This window comes from Lepidochelys kempii, chromosome 1 (genome assembly GCF_965140265.1).
Source record: "Lepidochelys kempii isolate rLepKem1 chromosome 1, rLepKem1.hap2, whole genome shotgun sequence".
In the NCBI taxonomy this organism is placed as follows: Eukaryota; Metazoa; Chordata; order Testudines; family Cheloniidae; genus Lepidochelys; species Lepidochelys kempii.
Genome location: NC_133256.1, coordinates 285,497,604 through 285,524,550, shown reverse-complemented (window position 1 = coordinate 285,524,550; position 26,947 = coordinate 285,497,604). Strand labels below are relative to the sequence as shown.

The 26,947-nt window shown below is 41.5% G+C and overlaps 1 protein-coding gene across 1 annotated transcript in view; it reads left to right on the top strand.

Annotated features, from left to right (window-relative positions):
• Positions 1-26,194, top strand: part of MYRFL (myelin regulatory factor like) — a 64,077-nt gene extending 37,883 nt beyond the window's left edge. Inside the window, exons 15-26 of the mRNA XM_073339326.1 lie at positions 5,232-5,395; positions 6,056-6,119; positions 8,631-8,716; positions 9,396-9,467; positions 9,556-9,602; positions 9,708-9,866; positions 16,925-16,987; positions 20,254-20,341; positions 20,615-20,689; positions 22,872-22,980; positions 25,792-25,866; positions 25,962-26,194. Of these exons, the coding sequence (XP_073195427.1) occupies positions 5,232-5,395; positions 6,056-6,119; positions 8,631-8,716; positions 9,396-9,467; positions 9,556-9,602; positions 9,708-9,866; positions 16,925-16,987; positions 20,254-20,341; positions 20,615-20,689; positions 22,872-22,980; positions 25,792-25,866; positions 25,962-26,048 (1,089 nt within the window). The 3' untranslated portion in view covers positions 26,049-26,194. The remainder of the gene's footprint in view (positions 1-5,231; positions 5,396-6,055; positions 6,120-8,630; positions 8,717-9,395; positions 9,468-9,555; positions 9,603-9,707; positions 9,867-16,924; positions 16,988-20,253; positions 20,342-20,614; positions 20,690-22,871; positions 22,981-25,791; positions 25,867-25,961) is intronic.
• Positions 26,195-26,947: the final 753 nt, after the last annotated feature.

Below are 26,947 nucleotides of genomic sequence, written 5' to 3'. Positions count from 1 at the left end.
ATGGAACACGTTTAAAACGAAATAGTCCCTCATATGTAATAAATGCTGTGCTCTGCTATCTTCATGCAACATAACCTGGTGGGTATGCGCTCTGCAAATCAAGAGTAGAGAACATCCTTGTTCCACGGAGTTCTGCAAATACTTCTTCTATGTGAGGAAGAGGATGGCTGTCAATCACAATAGCTTTATTTGGCTCCCTTTAGTCCACACAAAGGCAAATGCCTCCACCCTTCTTCTGCGTCACTACTATAGGAGAAACCCATTCCAAGAAGTCAATCTCTTCAATAATGTCCTTTTGAATAAGTTTTCTAAGTTCCTCTGAAACAGCTTCCCTGACTGAAAATAAGTGCTGTAACTTCTGTCGTACAGGCATCACATTATTCCACATTTTAACTTTATGCAGAAACTCATAAGCACAGCCGAGTTTCTCCTCAGCCTGGTGTTGGGTCCCAGCTGAAACTGGTGTGTGTACCGCAAGAGTGCTTTGCTGAGGAAAATCAATTCGTCCATTAACTACCCTGAGATTTAAAGCACCCAATAAATCTCTGTCAAGGATAGGAGTGCCTTTGTGGACAATGTTACACAGCAATCACCAAAAGTAACTATTGCTGGCAGGCAGCCATGTACTGGAATATGGTTTTTCAAATAGCACACCAAGTGAAGTTTGGGTTCAGTAAGAGGCACATCTTCAATGTAAGGCAGATAAATGGAATCAGGTAGTATAGATACTGCTGAGCCAGCGTCCAACATTAGCTGAATAGAGTGTGGTTTGCCTGAGGGTATGATGGAAACGTTTACAGTGCACTTTATCTGTTCTGGAATATGTGCAGTAGTGATTTTGTCCATGCTCAGCACAGTAACATCTGGTATTGTAACTGCATGCACCTGTTGATTGAACTGGTTACTGCGACATATTTTAGCAAAAGGTCCAATCTTTTTGCAATGATTGCACTGAGCTACTTTTGCGGGACATCCTGTGTAGCTTGCAAGGTGTTGTGGGGATCCATAGCGAAAGCATGTTTTTACTGTATTTTGAATTTGCTGATTCGGTGGTTTTTCATTAGTTTTCCTTTTGCAGTTGTGTGTCTGCAGCGATAGTGAACTTTTCTGCAAAGGAGTCACAGCCTGGACTGCCTCCTGTATCCATTATTTTGGCTTCAGCTGTAGCTGACTCAATCTGAGTAACAATGGTTATTGCTTTTCCTAGTGTAAGTTGTGGTTCTAGAAATAAGCACTCTCTTACATGAAGCATGATTGTTTTCTCAATGAGCTGGTCTCTAATCATCTCATCTGCCATATTCCCAAAGTCACAAATTACAATCTGACTCCTCAGGGAAGCAATATACTGCATTATAGCTTCCCCTGGTTTCTGCTCACGCTGGCAAAATCTGTAGCAATTAGCTACTACATTCACTTCTGGCACAAAAAAATTCTTTAATGCAGTGAGTGGTCACATATTTATCATCTGCAAGGGGAAAAGTGTAAAATATACCTTGCCCTTCTGCTCCAAGGCAGTGGATTAGCAGAGCATGCTTGCTTTCTTCAGAAATCTCTGTAGCACTGATTGCAAGCAGATAAGTCTCAAACATATGGATCCACGTAGTAAAAGCAATTGGAGGCTCACCTTGGCTTTGCAGAAAGGGTGCAGGTGGGTTCAGAGGCAGAAGATCCATCCTCGTCACCAAAACGTTGTATCAACCAGGCAAGGTACTAACAAGCTTCAACAGGACTTTATTTTCAAAGTGGAAACCTCTTTACCAAGCTATTGCCACACCCTGTGTAGCTCTCTCCCAACCTCTCAACTCCTCCCCCCTCCTTCCTGTTTTCTGTCCTTTCAGACTCCCAACAGCCAGTGCTCTCAATTCTAATAATTACAAGCAACATCTAAACACCAGAAAAATCTCAGATTGTGCGTATGGAATCCTACCTACCATTAATCAAACCCACCCAGCTCATATGAAAGAGCCATCAGGAGTATGAAATATTCAGCTCATCAGGAGTATGAATAATTACACTTCACCTATATGTATCATATTAAGAAATAAGTTTACAAAGACAAACTTGAAAACAAGCTCTTTCTTGCCTATGCTGTAGTCCATATAAATGAAGCATGTGTCAAACTAGTAGAATAAAAGTTTTGTGATAGTGGTCCCTGTATACTCTTTACCTATATTTGTGAATAGTGCTGGGCAAAATTGTTTGTCTGAAACAGATTTTCAGTGAAAAATGTGGATTCAGTGACACTGAAACATTTAGCAAATTTGTGTCAGTTTTACAAAATTCTTTGTATCTTTTCATGAGCCACTTCAGTTTTCAAAAGAACCATGGAAAGAGGAGACAAGAGGCAGAAAGCTCTGATTCCTCTCAATTGTGGCTTAGAGTTCTTATGTTCCTTCCTCACAGTGGTGATGGAAGCTGTAAGAAGTTTCATTCCTGTCCTTCACTGTGTTTGTGAAGTTCAGGCCAGGGCAGCTGTCCTGTGTGAAGGGCAGGCTGGCAAATTCAGACCACTCAATAATCTCCCCTCTGTAACAGGCTAGGACATGTTCCACTGTTCCATTCCATTTGTCACTTGAAGAGTATTCAATTTATTTTGCAGAATAAGATTGGATCTGAACTAGTTTGCCTGCTTCTGTGGAAGCAATAAGGAGAAGATGAACATACCGTCTTCACTGGTGGAGTTTCAACTAGTTTGGTGTTCTGGTGAAGCTGTGGGCTATGCCCTCATACCTGATGAAAACAGGAGGGGAAGTTCTAGGTTTACTATTCAAAGGAATTGTTAATGCATTTACTCTATTAGTTCAAGATGCCAAAGACTTGTGAGCGATTGGTTGGCTCTTCATCAAAAGCCATTGTTTAATGTTAGTGACAACACCAGTGTAACTACTGCCCTATACCAAATGTTCCTATTTTAGCAATGTTCATGGCAAGGCAGCTGCATCTTCATCTGGATTTTCTAACTTCGTGGATTCCTAAACATCTGCTTTACAGCTGTGTCACAGACCTGGCTGGATGCTCCTTTTTCCTCTCCCTAATATTTCCTCTCTGGCCTTCATCTTTTCCACCATCCTACTTATGTCCCTCACTACACACTTAACCTCCCTTGAGTCTCCCCTTGAGTTCTTCTTCTATCTGAGGGGCACCCCTAAAACTCTTCCTTTCCCCTCTTTTTCTCAGGGTTTCTCTTCCGATAGAACTAGATAATTTCACAGAGGATAGGTCCATCAATGGCTATTAGCCAGGATGGACAGGGATGGTGTCCCTAGCCTCTGTTTGCCAGAAGCTGGGAATGGGCAATGGGATGGATCACTTGATTACCTGTTCTGTTCCTTCCCTCTGGGGTACCTGGCATTGGCCACTGTTGGAAAACGGGATACTGGGCTAGATGGACCTTTGGTCTTACCCGGAATGGCCGTTCTTATGTTTCTATACTGTCCTCTTCCAGCCCCTCAGTTCCATGTTCACTATTCTCTTCCATTCCAAATCATCTCCTTACCAGGTCCCCTTTCTGCTCCTCCACAACCCCCAGTCTGTTCTCTGCTCCCTACCCATAGTATTTCCCCCTCCTGTATTTCCAGCCCAGCAAACTTTCTGCTGTCTCCTTTTCTGTCTCCCCTTCTGCCTAAGTCAAGACTGGAGCTGACAGAATGCTTCAGAAGTGGTTGCAACATCTGTTCAAATAAAAATAACTTTTACTCCAATGGTCTCCATGACTCCTTTTATTCTCTTTCTGCAAACCTTGATAGGAACCTATGTGAAAATGTATTTGTACAGCTTTCAGTGACTTTAATAGGAGATGGGGGGGGGAGTCTAAGAATTTAGTGTAACATTTTGAAGGTGTATTTAACCGAGAGCTTTGGGGGTTTTTGTGGGACCTTGAGACTCAGAACCTCATCTTCAGTGAGGCACTAAAACACTAATCTGCCTTTTCTTCCAAAGAAAACATTCCTTTATTTTGCCAGGTGAGTCATTTTTCTCAGCTTCTCGAAGCTGCCCAGGAGAGAGTCATGCATGATTTGAAGAGAACAGGAAAAGCAGCCGCTTCATATCACTGATATATGGACAAGTGATCACATCGTTAATTTCATGGTTCCAAGCACATGACGCTGTTTTGAAGTCACTTGTCAATAAACATGCTATAGTAATTGTTCAGTGTGTGACTTACCATCTCTACTCTAGTTCTGGTACATGGTATTTTCAATGAAAAAGATGCATCTATGTATGTGTCTTATTTCTGCATGGCTTGAACATACTGGAGCAACTCACCAATCTTTGGCAGAATAATTGCTTTATCCAAGTCTTAATGGGAACATTCAGGTTATACACTAGCATGGGAAGTTTCAAACGCAGCAACAAAAAAGCACGCAGTCATCCCGCTCTTAGCATAGATCAATGAAAATTTCAGCTTAGAAATGGAAATGTGCAGGTGGTGAAATACGTGCTACCCAGATAAAGGTGGCACTAACCTTCCTAACAGAACTTTGGTACCAATGATGATGTATTCCTTGCGCTGGGATAAAACAAACAGGGTGTTAGAACTGCTGGGTTGGGCAATGAGCCAGCTGAAAGGTCTGGGAATTTACAAGAAGGTCATGGGAGGCCTTCTGACAGGGTCTATGTAGTGCCATTTATCCCGTCATAGCTGAATACTTTCCTAGCCCTGGTCCTAGTAGTAGCATCAGGGTCCCTCTTCCCCATCTCTCTCTCTCTCTCTCTCTGTGTCCTTTGGAAGTTCGTGTTTGGTTTACAGGATAGGCATCTGAGCTAGTTAGCCCATCCCATAGCTAAACAAGCCAGTGAGTACGTAAATCCTGGAGACAGCGTTAAGCTGCAATGGCATAAATCAAAATGTAGATGCTTGCCATGATACTTCTGGTGCCTAAATTTCAGCACAGTGTTAATTCAAGACAAATTTTAGACTTGGGTCAGCACAGTTCTTCAGCTCATTCACTATTTTTCTTATAGAAGTGCTCATATCCAATTTACCGCAAATCGAACACAAGCACTTTCTCAACATAGCTAGCAATCCAGCAAAAGGATTTTATGGTCCCAAGAGGCCTCACATTTATTTTGAATTAATTTGTGTTTGTATCTTAAATGCTGAAACCATCTTTGGATGTGTGAATTCTGTACACATCCTTGGTTGTGACATCTCATTGATTAATACAGTACATGTCTGCTGTCTGTCTGTCTCTCTCGCTCTCTCCTTTTTTTTTCCTTTCACTCCTCAGGATCAAATTTTTATGGAGAATGTTGGTGCAGTTAAGCAGCTCTGTAAACTAACCAACAACCTTGAAATCAGGATAGAAGAATTGGAAGTGTGGAATAGAAAACTGGCCAAGCTGAAACGGATGAGCAGTTTGAAGTCAACAGTCAGTGAAAAGAGCACATTCAGGTATCCCAGGATCAATTCGGGAGAATTGTCTGATGATTCTGATACTGGAGATGATAAAACAGCCTGGGTGATAAAAGTTAGAACTAATTTAGTCTGGTGGGGGTTTCGTTCCTTTCCAGGTACTCTTACTTCTGAATTTTGTAATTATTTTTTAATTCAAATCATGTGCAATCATACAAAGCTTTCCTATTTCTTAAGTCACTTCTTTTTTCAAAGTTTAAAATCTCCATGTCTGAAAAGCAGCAACTCAGTAGCAATCACTTCTGGAAGCTCTGCAGCCTAATAAAATAAGGCCTGAATGACTCCGGTTATAGGCCTGTAATAGCAATTTCCAAGTTAAGGGAAATCCACAAAAACCTCTTTGATGAAGAAAATCTTACTTACAATTTGTGTGAAATTGATGAGCATTTCATATTTCTAAATCTTTTTTCAATTTTTCTTTGAAAATAAATGTAGCATTTAATAGCATGTACCTGAGCAAGTTGACGAGTGCCCTTTGTTCTTGAAAACAAAGCTATGGCCCCACTGACTTTTTTTGTTCTTTTAAAATGTTGCTATCACAAAGGCATGTATCATTAAAATCCTACTCAGAAAACATCCCTTTCCCATTTATTACTGCTGAAGCACTTGAATGGTAATCAGTTTTTTTGTATTTTACAGCAAATTTAGTCGAGCTGCTAGTCTTTTACCACCAAGAAAACAAATCCCTATACCACACAGTAAGGTGAGTGAAATGTACTATACGGTGGGTGTAAGAGTGAGTGAGACAGAGAACGTTCTTTATAAGGCTTAGGCCTGGTCTACACTACAGAGTTTAGGATGATGTAAAGCAGCTTATGTTGACCTGACTCTGTAAGCAGTTACACTAAAATGTGACTCATACCAATGTAACTCACCCACTATCTCCACAAGAGACGTAGCGCTTAAGTCGATGTAGTGAGGTTGATGCAGTGTCAGTGTAGACACTGTGTTGCTTATATCAACTGTTGCTGCCTTTTAGAAACCATCCCATAATGTCCAACACTGGCAGTTAAATTGGTGCAAGTGCTCCTGCTGAGGATTCACACTGCCAACAGAAGGAGTGTAGTGTGGACGTGTAAAACCAATTCAAATACTGCAGTGGTTGTACATCAATGTAACCTAGGTAGACCTAATTTTGTAGTTTAGCCTTGCCCTTAGACATAAGTGCTATAAGATTTGGTGGAAATGGGGTTTTTTGACATATGTTAAACCCCATTGAAATGCATTTTTTCAGATTGCATGAAAAATGGTATTCATGCCTCCAAAATAGAATTACATGCAATCAAAGAATTCCACTACCATGTTTGTTCAGTGCAATAGGAATTGCTTAAAACCAGGACAAAGTGCCTCAGAAGAGCAAGAGAACAAATCAAAGTGAATGTATGTATGAACGTAACAAAACAGTTGTTAATTTTGAGGGGGAAAATGTACCCCTTAAAAATCAGGAGTAGTTCACCAATGCAAGCAGGACATGAGGGAAGTTCCTCCTGGGATCTGAAATTTTTGGCTCTAATAAAAAGGAAGCGTGTATGAAGTCTTGTAATACATCCCAGGTGACAGGGTCAGGCCAGATGGCTACAGGAGAGTGTTAGAAGGCAGATATATTAGTCCCATATTAAGAAGGTACATTTTCCCTGGGTAAGGTAACGGGCAGTTCCGGAACAAGACGGAACTTGCTGGAACAAATTCAGGCAGGCAGGCTAATTAGGACACCTGGAGCCAATTAAGAAGCTGCTAGAATCAGTTAGGGCAGGCTGGCTAATCAGGGCACCTGAGTTTAAAAAGGACCTCACTTCAGTTTGTGGCGTGCGTGCGAGGAGTTGGGAGAAAGAGGCACTAGGAGCTGAGAGTGAGGACGCGGACTGTTGGAGGACTGAGGTGTACAAGCATTATCAGACACCAGGAGGAAGGTCCTGTGGTGAGGATAAAGAAGGTGTTGGAAGGAGGCCATGGGGAAGTAGCCCAGGGAGTTGTAGCTGTCGCACAGCTGTTCCAGGAGGCACTCCAGACCTCTGCATTCCACAGGGCCCTGGGCTGGAACCCAGAGTAGAGGCCGGGCCCGAGTTCCCCCCAAACCTCCCAACTCCTGATCAGACACAGGAGGAGTTGACCTGGACTGTGGGTTCCACCAGAGGGGAAGGTCTCTGGGCTGTTCCCCGACCCACATGGTGGATCAGCAGAGACTGCGGGGGTTATTGTTCTTCCTTTTTCCCATGCTGGCCAGTGATGAGGATAGCTGAGTGAATGGGCAGGTTTGAGCCACTAGCAAAAGTGACCAAACTGAGGGCTGCCGTGAATCTCTGAGGCAAGCAAATCCGCCAATAAGCGCAGGACCCACCAAGGCAGAGGAGGAACTTTGTCACACTGCCCATATATTTGAGCCTTAGTCTATCATTTTTGTTTATGTGATGCCTACTTACCATCTCTCTATGGCTCAGCGGTTGCACACCCAGTATTGTACAGTGTTTCCTCCTTCAGATTCCAAAGCTATTGTGGTGAAAAAGTTAGAACAGTTAGAAGTTAAAACATGCAAAGTGTGCAACAGGAAGTCTCATCTATGGCCATGGGGACTCCCTCTGTCACAGCAATGTTCACTGTATTCTGATACAGAAAAGAAAGGGTTAAAGGGCATGTGCTGAACTATTTTGTCATATTCTTCTCAGTCTGATATCGTTAGTCCTGCCATTTCATATCACCCATCGCTATTGTTGGTGTCAATGTGCGCTCATAGGTGATGGGACAAAGCACTCTGTATCCAGTAATGATGATCCTCAGTCTCTCCATATTCTGAGACCATTTTTCCTCTTGCCCAAATGTACTTTCTTTTTGTATTTATATTAGATTCAGTTAAGCCTCTTCCTGGGCACATACTGGAGGTTCCTCCTCTCGTAGATGTGGTTGCCACCAATTAATTTCTTTGGTTTAAACAAAGGGGCGTTTCCTCCAGGGGTGAAGATAGCAGCCGAAGAAAGCAGCATTTTCTGTGATTATTACCAACGCTAATCCATTTTGGGGACAGCATTCTTTTCCTGTCCTCATCTTTCCATTTCCCTGAACTAGTGACTTCTGTGATATTCCTGCCACCAGTCCATCAGGAGATGTGGGACCCCATTTTAGGGAAAATTAGCTTTATTAGTTATTTACCAACTGACAATTCGTCAGCTACATATTACTGGGTATTTCATGTCAGCTGAATGTTTTTTTTTTCTTCTAGGTTTGTTTTTCTGAGAGAAAACAGTCATGGCCCAACAGGATTTTCCAGATCACGGTAATAGCTTTGGTAGCTGTTATGGCACTATGGTAAGAAATATATTATCCACACATTTTGTTTCTTCTCTTGCCCCCACCTCTTATCCCTTCAGAAATCAGATTCTGGTTGTCCATAAACATTGGCTCGAAAGAAACATTTTAAATTAGAATGTGGAGCTCCTTGCAGTAACAGTTGCAAAAAATGAGCGTAGTGTTTTCTCTTCACTACTAATATTCAGTGCATGGAATATGCTCAATTTATTAACTTGATAATAATGTGCCTCTAAATGAGGCAAAGTCAAAATATTTGTCCCTCATATAAGGGTTGCCTGTTCTGTTTTTTTTTATTCTAGAAATATTCTGGTCGTACACACCTAGAAAAGGGACAAGAATATTATTACTGCAGTGTCCTCAGCTAATGCTATAGTACTTTTGATAAGGGGACGTTGAACATATTTTCTGCTGTATTTACAACTGTACTGTTGCTGTTACCTCAGAGGAGCTCTCTTCCCACAATGCAATGCTTCAACCCACACTCAGAAAGGAACACATCAAAAACTGCTGGGTCCCTTATGCCAGCTAAAGGCCTGATCCTAAATTGGGTCAATGAGAATCTTTCTATTAATGTCAATGGGCTTTGGAAGAAGGGAGCTTGCTGTTGAGATCCTATTAATACGGTGTGTGCATCAGATGATGGGTATGAATCTACTGACTAATTATCTTTTTACAGTGCCTTGACAATATCCACCCTTTACATACTTAGCATAGAAGAGCAAGACATTAGTCAAAATCCCATTCACAGGCAAGTAGTTAAACTATTATGACTTCTGTTTCAATAAACAACTTCTGTAGATGTTTTGTAACTAATCGTTTTTCTTCTCCTTCACCAGCAATGCTACAAGTTCCATTACGCAGCATCCCTACACCACCGTGGCAGGTACTGTATCTGTTGTTGTTCCGTATGATGTGACTTCAGTTTCTGTGCTGCTGCAAAAAGTCAAGAGACAAACAGCACTATTGAGGAGTTGGTTTTTCTTTGTAGCACTCAGTGACAGCACAGCTTCTCCAACCATGACATCCAGCATTACAGTCCCCGAAGTGAATTTCTGTGACATCTTGCCTTGTGACAAGACCTATTGCTGTTCAATTCATCAAATACAAAGAAAAATTCCAAGATACCAGACCATGATGACAGAGGAGAGTAAGTTGAAACATGAATTCCTATTACAGTAACTCCTTCTCACTTAAAGTCGTCCCAGTTAACGTTGTTTTGTTATGTTGCTGATCAATTAGAGAACATGCTTGTTTAAAGTTGTGCAATGCTCCCTTATTTGGCAGCCGCCTGCTTTGTCCACTGCTTGCAGAAAGAGCAGCCGGTTGGAGCTAGCTGGTGGGGGCTTGGAACCAGGGTGGACCCGCAGCCCCCCATCAGGTCCCCTAAGTTCCCTGTGTGGCAGCTGCCCAGCAGCCTATCAATTGCAGGCAGTTCAGCTGTCCCTCCCCCCACCACCATGTGCTGCTCCTGCTCTCTGCCTTGGAGCTGCTCCCCGAGCCTCCTGCTTGCTGTGCGGGGGAGGGGGAGGAAAGGGGTGCTAATATCAAGGTATCCCCTTTCCCCCCACTCCTGTACCCCCATCTCCTGCACCTTATCTCCACGGGGGGGGGGGGGGGAACACTACAGGGCTCAAAACTGAGGGAGGTTGCTGGCAGCAGCTGCTGTCTCAATTTGCTAATCTACTTAAAAGGGCAATGTACTTACAGTGGGGTCAGCATATTTAAAGGGGCAATGAGCATCTCTCTCTCACACAGGGTGTGTATCTCTGTCTCTCTCTGCCATGCTGTCTCCCCTCCCTCCGTTTGTGCTGCCTTGTAGAGTGTGAGGCTACATTAACAACAATGTGTTAACCCTTGAGTGCTCAGCCGAGTGCTAGTTCATCATTTAGCAGTAAGGCATTCCCTGGGAAATATCCCACCCTCTGACTTCACCTCAACCAAACTTCACAATCATTGCTGTGTACAGTATTAAATTGTTTATTTAAAACTTATAGTGTGTGTGTGTGTGTAATATATATATAAAAACAGTCTTTTGTCTGGTGAAAAAAATTTCCCTGGACCTTACCCTCACTATTTACATTAATTCTTATGGGGAAATTGGATTTGCTTAACATTGTTTCGCTTAAAGTAGCATTTTTCAGGAACGGAACTACAACATTAAGCGAGGAGTTACTGTATTATTAGAGCTCAGCAGGAAATGATTTTTTTCTTCCTGGAAAATTTTTTGAGATTTCAAAACCAGTTTCCTGTTGTGCCTCAGGACAAAACTGAGACTTTTTGAAAGTTTTCATAAAAAAACAAGGACACACACGCACCTCAGAATAGCCATAACCCAGTTGCACTCGTCTGGGATGCAGGAGAAGCAGATTCAAGTCCCTACTCTGAATCAAATAGAACAGGGGCTTGAACCTAGGTACTCCATATCCCAGGTGAATGCCCTATCCACCAGGGTATTCTGTGGTGGGTAAAAGTTCTATTGAGAATAAGCACTTAGGATCAAATTTCTAAAGGTATTTTGGCACCTAAAGATGCAGATAGGCACCTAGTGGAATTTTCAAATGTGGTTAGGTCATTTGAAAATCCCAGTGGTCACCTATCTACATCTTGAGGCATTAGTCTATAACATCAAGCTGGGAGCACTTTTTACTAGCCAGTTATACTTAGTTAATGACCCAAGGTGAAGCTGAGGGCAGCTAAATCCTTTAATAAACCATCAGATACTTTTGACAATGAATTGACTGGATGTGGTGGAGGGAGAAGTAACTCGTGTTAAAAACTGATCAAACTGGTATAGTTCCAATGTGATATTTTTTCAGGGCATGCATAGTAATTTCACTGCCACAAAAGTGAAATGTAAAGTAATAAAAACAAAGAGCTTTCTCTTCAGGTACGGGTTTTCCAAGCACTGTGATCTAAGAGATGGCATTCTGAGACACTGCACTGTAGAATAAAATAATACTTATTACTAAAATACATTTCTTCATATTCTCTCTACTACATATATGGTAGCATAGGTAGTAGCAGAAAGCGACATTTGGTAACTGATGGCGCTGTAACATTAAATGGGGCCCCAACCTGGAAAAGGCTCGAGACTTGATTTTCTCTTTACTTCCAGACCTTAAAATAATCAACACTTAAAAATGAATGTTGGTACTCTTAATCCCAACATTCATTCTCCTTTCTTCCCCTTTCGTTGACCTGAGGATTGGTCACTAACCAGTCAGGCTGCCAGGGCATGAATACTTGCAATGACTACAGGGGTGTAGTCCCCATGGCCTGAGTCAAATGGCATGACTTTCACAATGTCAAGGCAGGGATAGTGCTGCATATCACACTGGCCCTGAGAGACCCATCCAAGATCTTTACAGTACTTCACAAGGGAATTCAGTCAGGAGAAAAGAAGATTCTGAGCCCTGAAGTAAGGAGAGTCTTGTATTTGTAATGATCTAAAAGGAGCAGCCAGTACTGGAGTCCAAGACCCAGATCTGCAAAGGCCCTGGGTAGGCAGCAGGCCTTGACTCTTCTTGACACCTGGCAGAGAGACCTGGTAAAGGGACATTTAAGTTGTCTATATTCACCATGATCCTGGTTCAACTTTTATGGATGGGCTATGAAAATCTTGCAATTCAATATACAGTTTCAGTGGTGGTGACTCCTTGACCAGTATCTGTATCATAAAGTGCTGTCCTTTATTATTTTCTAGGACTCTCAATTAATCACAGTTAACTCATGCGATTAACTCAAAACAAATTAACTCATTTAAAAAAATTAATCTTGATTAATCGCAGTTTTAATCATATTGTTAAACAATAATTGAATACCAATTTAAATTTATTATTATTTTGGATGTTTTTCTACATTTTCAAATGTATTGATTTAAATTACAACACAGAATATAAAGTGTACAGTGCTCACTTAAAACATAATGTAATTACAAATATTTTCATTGTAAAAAAGAAACAAAAGAAATAGTATTTTTCAATTCACCTCATACAAGTACTGTAGTGCAATCTCTTTATTGTGAAAGTGCAATTTACAAAGGTAGATTATTTTGGTTGTATAACTGCACTTAAAAACAAAACAATGTAAAACTTTAGAGCTTATAAGTCCACTCAGTCCTATTCTTGTTCAGCCAATTACTAAGACAAACAAAAGAACGTTTACATTTACAGGAGTTAATGCTGCCTGCTTCTTATTTACAATATTACCTAAAATGAGAATAGGCGTTTGCATGGCACTTTTGTAGCCAGTATTGCAAGGTGTTTACATGCCACATATGCTAAACATTATCTCCCATAAATGTAAACAAACTAGTTTTGTCTTAGCGATTGGCTGAACAAGAAGTAGGACTGAGTGGACTTGTAGGCTCTAAAATTTTACATTGTTTTATTATTGAGTGCAGCTATGTGTTTTAAAAAAAGTAGTTCTTTCATTATTAATAGATTGCACAACAGTACTTGTATGAGGTGAATTGAAAAATGCTATTTCTTTTGTTTATCTAATTTCTTTTGTTTAATAAAAAATTACATTTTTTAAGTGAGCGCTGTTCTTTGTTCTGTGTTGTAACTGAACTCAGTATATTTGAAAATGTAAAAAACATCCAAAAATATTTAAATAAACGGTATTCTATTATTATTTAACAGTGCAATTAAAACTGATTAATTGCGATCTTTTCAATCATTGTGATTAATTTTTTAAAATCATTTGACAGCCCTATTTTTAAATCATTGCTGTTAGTAAATAAGTAGTGGTTCTTATGATTCCAGCTGAACTAAGCCCCGTAAAAGTCATAGCTCAACACAATACATTAAAAAGGACAGCCCTGAATGACTTGTATTACTCTGAAGCTTGAATGAGTATCAAGATTTCCTTAATTAAAAATACACTAATCTAATTTAAAAGTGAGAGAACTTCATGAAAAAGAAAAAGCTGTCATCCCCATCTGGGTATCTTTTATATTAGATGATGAGAGTGCATTCCGATAGCAGGAAAAAAAGATGCACAGAACAATACCTACTGTTGGAATCTCATGCTCTAAATAGCATGAAGTATGGATCCAAGAGTGAAAATCTGCTCAGCACACAAGCTACTGAAATATATCAAATCTACAGCAAACTTAATGAGGCTGAACAGATCTCCCAAACGGATGGTGGTAATGTCAATAATCAATCCAATTGCAGAGAAAATCAACAAGCAGCTTAATGTAGCTGTATCCAAAACAAATGAGAAGGAAGAGGTTGAACAGACCAAAAAGCTGAAAACTAAACACAGGGAAATAATCAGGACAAACGTGTATTTTAAGGAATCAGTTCACCAATCTAAGAACGTAGTCACTGAAGGTTACAGCTGTTTGCAAATACAGTGGAACCGAATGCAAAATCCAGAGTGCATTTCAGTGGGGCCTTTCCCTGATCTCCAGGCACACGCACACTTTGTGGGTGCCAACAGCAGTGCATACACTACTGGGTGCACAAGTGCTTTCAGTGCAGATCCTATCTAAGTATGTTTCAGATTTGCGTAAAATGAACAGTTGTGCTAGTGAGACTCAATTGCTTGAATGTTCAAGGACAGCAGAAATAAAACCACGTCCAAGCAAGGCCAAAGCAATTCTTTAAAAAATGTCAGCAGATTTTCACAGATTACATTTTGTAGCATTTGCCTCACTCTAGTTGAACATGGTCCATTTCCCCACACATTATTTCCTCAAATAGGGCTATAGTTCTTTGTTTCCAGCCTAGCAGCCACTATGGCGTATCTATTCATGCTAACCGTCCCTGAGGAGGAGGGACTGTCCTTATTTTTTAGCAAAATTTTGTCATTTCCTCCGTGTGCTTCCCCCCCAAATCATTGCTCCTCATAGAGCTCAATGAGGGCTAAAGGCTCATTACAATTTTTAACTGTACGTGTCCCTATTAGTTTCCTTCAAATGTTGTCATTTATGGATTCATAACAGTGTGCACTCATTAGATCAACATAACATGAGGTTATGATCATATTCAGTGTCCTCCTCTCATAGAAACGTGTTGAATGCTTTGGACATTTCAATGAATACCACTGCACTTCTTCTTGGTAATTTCTGATCCTCTGGAATGATGTTCTGTGCCTCCAAACAAAAAGGACTTTACCTAGAATTCTTTTTCCTGCATTTCATTTTGATCCCACCAATGGACAGGATAAAGCAGTAATTTGGATGGATGAGGTAATATTTTTTTATTGGACCAATTTCTGTTGGTGACAGAGACAAGTTTTTGAGCTCCGTGGAGCCCTTTCTTAGGTCTGTATATAACTTGGGTGGATCAGAGGAAATCTGGAAGACCTGGATACCCAACCCCATGCACTGCCCTCCTCAAAACAGTGAAATCTAAGTTAAATAAATTTACCTTTGCCCTAATTCTATGTGTCATTCAGAGCTTGTTAACTGAAAAGCCTAACGCTTCCATCATCTTCCATCTAAAGAATCCATGGTGGAACTGCTCCAGTGTTCCAGCCTGTGTACTGAATTTTCCAGCAGAGCACTCTAAAGTAGAAGTAGCAAGACTACAGGGAGAATGTCTGCTTTTCAGTGATCAGTCTGTCAGCTCCAGCAGAGGACTGAGGACCACTTTCAGAAGGACTCTTAATGAGCACACATGCTGCCAGGGAAGTTTGCAATGCGTTATCTAAAATTTTGATCAAGATTTTCCACTGCGAAGAACATCAGAGAGGAAAGAACAGGAAGGGGCGGGGGGGGGGAGGAGACACTACAGAGAGTTTGTAAATTTAAAAGAATGAATGAGCAAATTGGAATAAGGTGATTGTGGTGGGAGACAAAACTGGCAACATGTGAATTATTCAGAACAAAACACCTCTTGAAATTCAAGTTTTTTTTCTTGCATTTCATTTCTGTCATCTTGAGACCTTAAACTTAGCCCTTTAAACTTGTCCTGTGCTGTGGGTTTGCCACAGCCAACGTGTCAACTGCACCTCAGTGGACAGATTGTCCATCCTGAAGACAGGCAAAGGATCCCTCAGCCTCTGCGGAAAAGATACAAAACCCCACTGCCATGCTTTTAGTCTAAGGCACAGACAGTGTAGTGATTATACTGTAACCCCTGTACATTTCAAGTGTCCTTATTAGAAAATAGAGACATAAACAGTTCACAAAACATACCTAGAATTCCTTAGTCTGGTGCTGATAGTCAAATCCTTGAACTTACAGAACAGAGATCAGTAAATACAATGATCACATTTCTAGATTTCTCCGTCGGTTTCTCTGGACTGAAGTCTCAGGCCTGATCCACACTACAGAGTTAGGTCAGCGTACATTGACCTAACTCTGTAAGCGTCTACACTAAAATGTAGCTCCCATTGATGTAACTTGCCCACTACAGGATTTAATAACTCCACCTCTGCAAGAGACATAGCACTTAAGTCGATGTAGTTAGGTCGACGCAGTATCAGTGTAGACACTGTGTTGCTTCCATCGACTGTTGCTGCCTTTCAGAAACCATCCCAATTGGCCCACACTGGCCTTTAAATTGGTGCTAGCACTCCAGATGAAGACGCGCACCACCGACACAAGGACTGTGCTGTGGACGTGTAAAACCAATGCAATTACTGTGGTGGCTATATGTTGACGTAAGTTAGCTTGACTTAATTTTGTAGTGTAGACTTGCCCTCATCCCTCTGTCCCTGACGTACTACATTTTAGGTCAGTCCTTGTTGTCCTATCCCTTATGTTCAGAGGCCTTGGATATTCCCCTTGCCTATTTTTATGTAGCCAGGTATCCATTTAGCCATTGCCATACTAGCCGGGAGGGCATCCTTGCTAATGACATCTTTACAGTCAGATGTATGCAGGTGCACTGTGTTGGGAAGTGAATTAATATCTCTTTCTTTCCCTTGTACAACAGCCTATATATTCCATGCTTCCTGGGGAAAATCCTTTCTATTTGGTTGTTTATTTTTTTCTTCTTATATACCGTAGCATTTCAAAAGCTCATTTGATTCTGTTGTCAACAGTTCCCTTTCCTTTGTATGCACCTTGGTCTGAATGAAGCTGGTTTGCGTTTTAAATGAGTCCATCATTCATGGTACATGTGCCTTGGTGGTCTGTCATTTGGGGTAGAACATTTTGCTATCTGTCTTGTGTTGATGTTTTTCTGTCCATTTTTAACATTAGAATAGTTTGTACAGGGAGATCAATAATATTGTCCCCTTCCACAGGAGACAAAATTGAAGCACTACAAGAGAGGAGATTGATGGAAAAATTTGATCTTGGAATTGACTGTAAGTCCTCCTTTTAAAAGAAATACTTTAAATACATACTTTATAAAACTTTTGACTACTTTTGTTTAACTTCCTGAGGGCCTGGTTTGGGGAAATTGCTTTATAACTGGTGGTTATAGGAAATTGGAGTTCTGGAATCTGTTAAATACCTGTGGTCCACTATAATTTTCTTGTGGAATAAATTGCATAGAAGTGTTCTTTAGACTTTTACAGATCTGCCTGCAACCCCCTTTAAGGATTTATTTGTCTTAGACCTGGGGATGATCTGCATAAAGGTAGGACTGCATATGTTGAACTCATCTCAGCTGAACTTCTCTTGCACTTATTTTCTCAGTATACTTATTGAGCCAAAGGACTTGACTTCAAGTCAAATTAATGGAAGGTGTGTTATATACAGTTTTCCCCTCCCCCCGGCCAAGGTAAATGACAGCTCTCAACAGAAGCTATATCCTGCATGACGCTGAGGACTCTGGGCCCGATCCAGCAAAGAACTTAAGCCACTGAATAGGCTCAATAGCAGCAAAGGGACCACTCGTGCTTAAAGTTAAACACATGCTGAAGTGTAGGTGAGCAGGGTTGTCTGCCGTTTGGTGGCACAACTGCTGTCGGGTTTACAACACTGGTGGAGACTAACTTGTGTTAGAAACAGTGGGAATTTCCTGGTGCAGACAAGGCTCTTAATTTAACTGAAGACTTCCCCCTTTATAGGTTGCACAACACTATCAGATCCGTTCTGGACAAACGAATCACTGTGTTTGCATCTCATGGTTGCAGATAATATGAGAGTGCACTCTGGCATTGCCGAAGCATGAAGAGCATCAGCGCTTATGTTTAAGTTAGATGGTGTTTTGTTTCTAGCAGCAGCTTGTTTAAATAAGAGTCCATGTGATCCACTGGAGGGGGCACGGGCATTCAAGTCAGGAGACCTGGGTTCTATTTCCTGGTCTGCCCTAGACTAGCTGTGTGACTCTGGCAAATCCCACACCTCTGAGTCTGTTACCCTCCCATCCTATGGCTTGGCTGTTTAGTAGCAAGTTCTTTGGGGTACAGACAGTCTCTGATGTGTATGTACCATGCCTAACACAATGAGGCCTTGATCTTGGTTGGGGCTTCCAGCATGCTGTAATACAAATCATAATAAAGTAGTGATGTCATGAAGGGAAGGTTACTAATGTACTAGATCTTTAAGGGACAAATATGGTCAATCTATCTAAGTTATTTATGCCATCTATTGCCATAGTAGCTGAGCACCTCACGATCTTTAATCCTCATGACACCCCTGTGAGGTAGGGAAGTACTATTATCCCCATCTCACAGGTGGGGAGCTGAGGCATGACAACACTAAATGACTAGCCCAATGTCATACAGGAACCTTATGGTGGAGCGGAGAATTGAGCCCATGTCTCCCAAGTCCCAGACTATTGGCCTAACCACTGACTTTCCTTCTAGTCTGGTAACAGCTTCCTTCCTCATCCTTTCCTGTAGTCATTACTGTCACAGTTAAGAGCAACTGCACCTGGGTTCCCCTCTCCAGGGCCCTGCAAGGGCACCCACTCTAGGCTCCAGGATTCTCAGACTTCACCTCTCTTGAGTGGAAGCCTGCGTGTCTTTACCTCCTGATCAGGGTATTTCCAGGCTGCACAGTTCCCTACCTATACTGTAACCTCCCCAGCACAGTCAGGCTGCCTAAGCCAGCCTACTTTCTTGTTCTCCTGAGAGACAGTAAATAGTTTAATTGCCACAGTTATTAGTTACCCACAGCTCTCTAAGCAAGTGCTTTATTCTTATGGTAAAAGCATTACTGAGAAAATATATTAAAAACAGTAAAAGAAGTTACACACATGCTAATAAGCTTACCAGAGATCACCCCCTTTTCCAGTAGTTCTCAAACTTTTGTACTGGTGGCCCCTTTCACATAGCAACCCTCTGAGTGCAATCCCCCGCCTTATAAATTAAAAACACTTTTATATATATTTAACACCATTATAAATGCTGGAGGCAAAGCAGGGTCTGGGATGGGGGCTGACAGCTCGGGACCCCCCCATGTAATAACCTTGCGACCCCCTGAGAGGTCCCGACACCCTAGTTTGAGAACCCCTGCACTACTCCAACAAGGGCTGTGGGCGGCAGTTAGTCATTCAACCCCCCCCCACACACACACACCTGGAGTTTTTCCTGTGCTCACGAGTTCGTAAAAGCTTTCACTCAGGACTTAGCTCTCCTATGAGTTGGTGAGTGCCTCCTTTATCCAGCTGGGGCCTTTGAAGAGATCATGAATAGGTAATCAGACAGACCACAGGTTTTTCTTCAAGGCACAGCTTCAAAAGGATGGCTCTGAGAGTGGGTAATGTGTATACTCCCTGTTCCCAAGTATTTTCTAGGAACCCCACTCAACTGAAAATTTGGACTTGACTTGTCCATTGTTTTAAGAGAGTTCTTGGAAGCACATAACACCTCCCAGTGTTTACGTTAGTCCTGTCACCCCTAAAATATGAAATTCAGATACAGAATCTGAACCAAGTTCAAACTTCCATAAAGTCTGGGGAGGTGGGTTTGACCTGGTGTTCGAGTTCAACACATCCTAAAGAGAAGGAAGAGAGACAAAGCTGAGATCTGAATTTCCCAAAATCTCAGGAGCTAGAGGTGGAGAGGGGGTTGATCTGGTTTGTCCTAATTCTAGATTTTAGCTGATCTGTTTCTTGAACCACAGTTTAATTGGTATGTAAGTGCATATGTACCCATGTTGTATCAAATAGGTTAATATAAAATCAAATGCTTTTACAGAATGAAACATTTTCTGCAGGTGCGAATTCTTCGAACAGTAATTCAAGGGATTCTTAGAAAAGTAATTCCATTCCATTCTGAATCATTTATCTAGGAAAAGGCAATGATTTTCAAATTAAGGGCTGGTGTCTCTCAGGTGTATCTGTGCAAGAGCAGCTCCTGTTAAGGAAACTAAATATGCAAATACACTCAGCAACTTCTACCTTAGATGCTCTGTTCTAGGAAAATGCTTTAATATGAGGTGCCCAATATGTTGCCCATGGAATTCTGACATGTGACTTTTACTTTCAATCTCCCCTTTAACTGTGGAATGAGGATAAAGCTCATCAGCTGAAGGTTTCTATTGCTGGTGACTAGACCTGCAGCAACTTCTACCATGGATAATAAGGGGCTGGGAACTACGGCGTTAACTGCAATGTTATTACTGTCTTACCCCAAACTCCTGAAGTAATCCAGAAAAAAATTGTTCCTAATGTTTTTAGGGATTGATACAACAATCAGTTCCATGCAGATTTTGGAAACGCAGCAAAAAATTGACCGTCGCTATTGTAGTAAAGGTCGACAGTGCAGGTGGGTGAAATATTTTGTTATATTTTATTAGTGTGATGAGGTATGAATGCCATTAAGGTGGCATTGGTGCCTGCCTGTCCTCTCATGTGTTTTGATAAATATCCATTCCATTTTTCAAAGTTAATTGCAAATATTATTGTTTAAAAGAGACTTTTTACAGCATAATCTATTAAATGTTTTTTCTTAATCCAGATATAATTTTCATACTCATGCAGACAAACTTCATGAACTCTTTGGTGTTAATGTTGTCCCTTTATTGTTGCCAACATTTAGGTCTGGAAATTACAGCTATGTTATTCCTGTTAACAAATACACGCCCATCAATGTAATACTCTCATTGGAAATCAAGTAAGTACAATCAATGCAAGTGTCTATAGGAAAAATGTGCTCTGGGCTTTAGAATGAAATTGCTTCTGCCGCATTTTTCTGGACCCCAGATGAAACTCATTCCTGTGCAGAGGGCCAGAACTATGTCTAGGCATAACTTAAGTCTTTGAAATAGCTCTGCAGTGGGATATACTGCATCAGGCTAGTGCCAGCACTCTGCACAAGGATGCATTTCACCCACTGAGACAGACGTTAAAATGTGATCGTCTTAGGCCCAAATCCTATAGATAAGCCCATATGTAACTTTACTCACTGCCCATAAGCATTTGAAGGATTGGGGCCTTCATTTATTGTGATTTTTCTTAATAAAGGAAATGTTAATTAAGAGACTAGAAAATAGTTCCTGTCCTTACCTATGCCATGGGGCAGAGCTAACCAACAGCAAAGCTCTTAGTCAGCAAAGGCTTCTCGTCTTGAACATAGGTCGAGTTCCATTCTGTTCTCTCAGAAGTAACCGGTTCTTCTGCTCCTCTTCTCCTCCAGTGGAGGCTGATCCCACTCAAAATGGTTGTTGAATTGGGAATGCTTAGTTCTGCCTCATGACATTTCATTACTCTGATCTCTCAGAATTCCAAGGCAGAGTTTTATGAAGCTAATGGAACACGCTTTAAAGGCAATCTGCTGACCTCACATACGAACACTCTCGCTTGTAAGATTAGCGTGACCATAACAGGACTCCTACTGAAGTGGCTGTGCATCATCTGAAGCGGTAGAAAGAAACCTTTTGTTTAAGCGTGTGACTTTATGTACAATGTTGCAGCCCTCGTGCATGGATATGAATGTGTCATGCTCATAGTTTTAGAAAATAGGGTGCTAAACTTATTGTCATGCTCCCGCTGTGTTCTCCAGTTCTTTTGCTCTGAATGTATTTCAGTGACCTTTCACTGACAAAACAAACCAACCAGAAATCCACAGACAATCCACATTTAATTGCGTGTGTTGTTATATCCAAATACTATGTTCTTATTTCCGCTAAATAAAAATCAAGTGACGCCAACATACCCCATTGCAACCTATCTAGGGCGCAGTATGTGGCATGTGCATTATACATTCGTACAATTGCTGTGTTGTACAAATGTCTAAGTAAAGCTGTACAAGCCCTTTTTTCTCCTCCCAGAAAAAAAACAACCCTACATTTTTATGCCACCTTGCTGCTTCCATTTTTCTGTCACCTGTTGCCTCATCCAGCTTCTTCTGGGTCTGTTTTATTCTGACCCTCAAGTCCTATCACAGCTGCCCATGCTGGCAGGATTGGAAGGGCATGACCATGGTCAGATACTATTGGAAAAGGAGGGGGCAGGGTCTTTTCAGTGGAAGGATTCTGACTGGAATTCTCTCCCTGGGCCAGTGTTGACCTGGGACCTCAATCAGGGCAAGGCGCAGGATGTGCTTGTTCCCTTTTTAATTGCGTGCATGTTTGTGCACAGCAGGATTGTGGTTCTTTGTGAAGGTTCCTGTTCTAATGTGTGTGTTGGGCTTGTCTTCTGTCAAGGTTTGTTTACTGTCTTGTTATGGTGTCCAAAGGTTTTCTGGCCCTGGGGAATGATAAACTAAAGCATGTAGTTATTGTTGTTTTGGAGAGATTGGAATATGCTATAGCCTTTGGTCTGAACATCCTTTAGTGTTGGAGAAGTTTATATGCAGACATGGATTTGGCTTTGCAGTTAGATGGGCTGAACCAAAACTGCAGATGCAAACTCTCCCAGGAAAGAGTCCAGATCATGATTAGAGTTTCTGAGCCACAGAAACCCTAATTTCCTTTATTTTGGCCACTAGGGGTGTGTCTACATTGCAGCTGGGGGTGTGAATGGCAGCTGGTGCGGACGTGCCCACGCTAGCTGTACTCTGGCTAACTCGCTAATAATAGAAGTGAGGTTGCCATGGCGTGGGCTGCACATGTGAGTGTTTACTCCGGGGAGTGAAATGGGCTTGTGCAGCCTGTGCTGTGCCATTTCCTTACTTCTATTTGTAGCTCTCTAGCTAAAGGACAGCTAGTGTGGGTATGTCCACATGACCTGCCATTCACACCCCCAGCTGCAATGAAGACACTACCCTTAAGAATTTGTTTTAGTTTTTTTCCAGTCTGTATTTCAGTTCCAAGCAGCAGAGTAGAACCTTGGATTCTTTTTCTTTTTTCTTGAAGCACTACGGAGCCATTAATCGTCTTTCAATGCAAAGTCACTTTTGGAAATATGTGTTCCTATCAGTCACGAAACAGAAACAAAAGAGAGGCTTTCCAAGAAACCACCCAGGTAACACTTTTCTGAGTTGCAAAGATAAAATACAGAAATACATGTTCAATGTCCCCATGAACTTGGCCCTGAGAGGTATTAAGCAAAGAAATAATTTGTAACTAGTCTCGCCCTCTGTCAAATCATTTGGCACTTCTTAAAGACATCCCTGCATACATCTTTCTTAGACAACCCTGATACCTAAATTGCATGAGACTGTGGGCCTCAGTGATGCATTTTGGGATGTCTTTAGGAAGTGCCAGTATATGTTATAGATGAGACGATAAAACTTTGAAAAGGTTAGTCATAACTCATGTATCTGCTGAACGTCCCTCCCCAGTACAGGAGATGGAGACATTCAGGTTGTAATTCTGTGAAGCTGTGGGTGCTTAACTCCCTTCCCCAGCAGAAGGCCATCCTGGGGTGATCAAAGCACAGAGATGTGTTAGGGGTAGGGGACAGAAGAGCCTACACTGAGGAACTCCAGGCACATGCAAAGGCAGCAAAAGCAAGCCAACAAATCTCTAGGTTCAGTCAATTCCGCACTTGTGGGTGCTTGAAAAATATCAATGAAAAACAGATACAAGATTAAAACCCTCAAATTATTTTGGCAAACATATTAGGCCAAATTCTGCTCACAGTTTAATGGTGGAAATCCAAACTAAAATCCAAATCTAATAGAGTTAGTCTGCATTTCCACTGGTGTAAATGAAAGTAGAACTTAACCCGTTAGTGCGAATCAGTTTGCTGCTCCACATTGCAAAAACTGAATTAATGATGGCTTAAGGCTCCCATTGGGCTCTTGTGAGGGTGGCTTTTTCCTGTCTTCATTTCTCCTCTGGCCTCTGTAGACTCACTCAAATATAAAATGCATGTTACATACCACTTGGGGTGCATGGACCCTCACAAACTTCAGAGCTGAAACTCTCCACTGGTGGTAAATACCTATGGAGGAAGATGTAACACGATAGGACTCTGGGGTGTTCGCCACCGTGGCCACATGGTGATGAAGTCCCCCACCCCCAAGCCCCTGGCCATCCTACTGCTTCCACTGCTAGTGAATTATGACTTTAAGGTGAAATCCTGGCTCCATTGAAAACAAAGGTAAAACTGCCATTTAGTTCAGTGGGGCCAGAATTTCACCTATAAAGCAATGTAGAGAGAAGCTTGCTGTGTGTAGGTGAGAATTATTTTCATATATTCTCTGGGATGTCTTGGGGGGAATAGAAGTTGTCCCAAACACCAGAACTTTTCCCTCCACCCAAGCCAGTTGGAGGTCTGATCCTGCCAGGTGTTGGGCACTCACTTCCAGCAAAGAGATGGGTGCCCTAAACTACCATTAACTTCAGTAAGAATTGAGGCAGCTCAGTACCTCACAGGAATGGGTATTTAGTCTTTATTGTACTTGCCTGGAAGTGCGTCTGCTAGCTTAAAAAAAGGGTGGGAGTGGGGAATAAAGGTGGTAGAAAATTTGCAAATAAAATTCTAGGGCAAACCTACATGTCATGAACACTTGGGAGTCGTGTTTGGCCCATTACACATCTGCTTTTAGCTTGGGGAACATACATGCTCCTTACACCCTGCATTCTTAAGTATTATTAAATTGCTGATTTGCTGCTGTGCTGATCAGCTGGAGCCCTGTCTTCCTCTACCTGCCCAAGATGACTTTCAAATGCCATTGAAAAAGATGTAGGGTTGCTGTGGCTACAGCAAATCATCAGGTACAAGCGAATGAAGATCCTGGGAGCTCTGACCTCCAGCTGTATTTCCAGCAGCCCCTGAAGCTCTGAGTCAAACCCAGAGAGTCTCCATATCTGCCCACGTAGGGATGTCATTGGGACTGACTGGCAGCAAAGCTAGTCAGGCTTCATGTGTCAACTTGAAATTCACATCAAAGGACTAAAGCTGTCTAGTTTGACCCATAGGTAAGAAACTGCTTCCAGCAGCTGTAACAGTGAGTTATTCAAGGTTGGCATGAGTCAGAATAAAAATGCTGCTATTGAAAGTATTTGTTTTCAAGCTTATTTTCCTGAGCGTAGAGAGATTTATTCCCCAGGGGTTAGTAGCCCAGCAGTCAGCTGGCCTCTGAACAATTTCTGCCTAAAATTTATAATGTGCATAATACCTATTGCCCCAGGGTGAGGGGGTAGCTGGGACTTTGATATCTGTGACATCTGTGAGGTCCTTGAATGAAATGAGAGTGCCAAGTCAAACCATTATAACATTGTTCTTCCTGGAAATAGTGGGGTTGAATCATCCCTATACAATCTCAGGGAAAAGTGTCAGAGCCAAAATACATTACTTGCATTTGTATGTGGTAGAGTGTTATATCACACACACACAACCAAATCTTGCATGCGGACATCTTCTTGCAACAGTCCTGGAGTGAAGATGCTGCTTTATGCCTTGGAATACATAGAAGCCTGTGCACACCCAGGGTATTAGTCCTGCTGCGGCTTGTTAATCAGCTGAATCACGTTTACCACTAGTGCACTGTAAACTTTACAGAGCACTTTGGCACCTCTGGAAAATTTTTAGTTTCCTAAAGGAGTCAAGAGGGAGCTTCGTGATTCACAGCCAGCCTAGAATGCTGGGAGCCAGATGTCTGTCAATTCCTGAGCTGATCAGAACAAAACCCATTCAGAACATTAAAAGTCAGCACTTTCCTTTTGTCTTTAAGTGTGCTGACTTCTCTCACTGTAGCTATCAAGTCTTGTTATCGCAATGACTCATACTGCATTTGGCAATGAAATGCTTTCACAGCCTATCCTTCTCTCCAACTGAATGTAAAATGAGGTTATCAAATTTCTTTTTCTATAATTCATTATCTAGGGATGTCAGCATATTTGGATTCTCCCTGTAACTTGGTGGTATGACAGCGCATACCATTTCCGAGTAGCTGCACCGGTAAGCCTTTTTCAAATGGGAAATAGACCAAAAGACACATGACATTTTAGCTGTGATTAGTTTCTACATTAATCTCCTTTATTTTTCTCCTGCAGGATCTTGCAGACTGTTCAACAGATCCAAATTATGCTGGGATATTTTTTACGGATTACTACTTCTACTTCTATCGACAGTGTAACTAAAATATTGCTGATCATTCTGTTTATTGGGGGGAGAGATAATACTCATGGTACCGAAAAGACTATTGTCTTAGTAAAAGCTTGCAAATGAAATGAGATGTGTGGAATGTTTCCTAGTTTTTGTTTAACCGTTAACTTTTAGAGACAAGTGGGCAAAAATAAATTATTTGACTGTAGTCCAGACTCTGCATGTCAAGTCATTACTTGTGAAAGGACGTGATTTCTGAAAATCAATGGAGAGCTCAGTGTGTAGATATTAAAGGGTTCCACTGCTCTTAGCACAGCTATAAAATACAGGAGATGGGGGGGGAAATAGTGGCATTCTAATATACTTCAGACTGTTCAGAAGACTTTGACATAATAAAAATATCAGTTGCAGCTGAGACTTGTTTTTGTCCTACAAGCATCTACCCTCCAGTATTGTCTGCCTCCTTCTTTATAGTATATATGATTTCTACCAAACAAAAGCTTTGTTATAGAGGAGGTTGTACAAGTACAAAATCTCATTGACGTAATAGCGACAAGTTTAGGAAACCTCGTTCCACAGTGCATGCAATTATTTCGCTGCGTCATGTGGGCCAACACACCCGTGCTAACATCACACTCAGCAACAAATGTGCAACTTTAACACCAGTGATGTTGATGCTAGAATGAAGAGTATGTTTCAGATATGATCTTTTGGTTTGATCTGTGCAGAAGAATATATCCTTGGTTATTTTTTGGAGTGTGTCACGGCTGTGCTGTGCCCCAGCTTTTAAGCAGTCTCTTGGAGAAACCACTTCAGTGGGCCAACCCCAAGAGTTTCCCATCAAGTAAGTCACTTTCATGCACATCATTCATTAAAAAGTTACAGAAAATTCCCACTTTGTTACAATGCGTAAAGACATGTGTCAGTGTGCTGG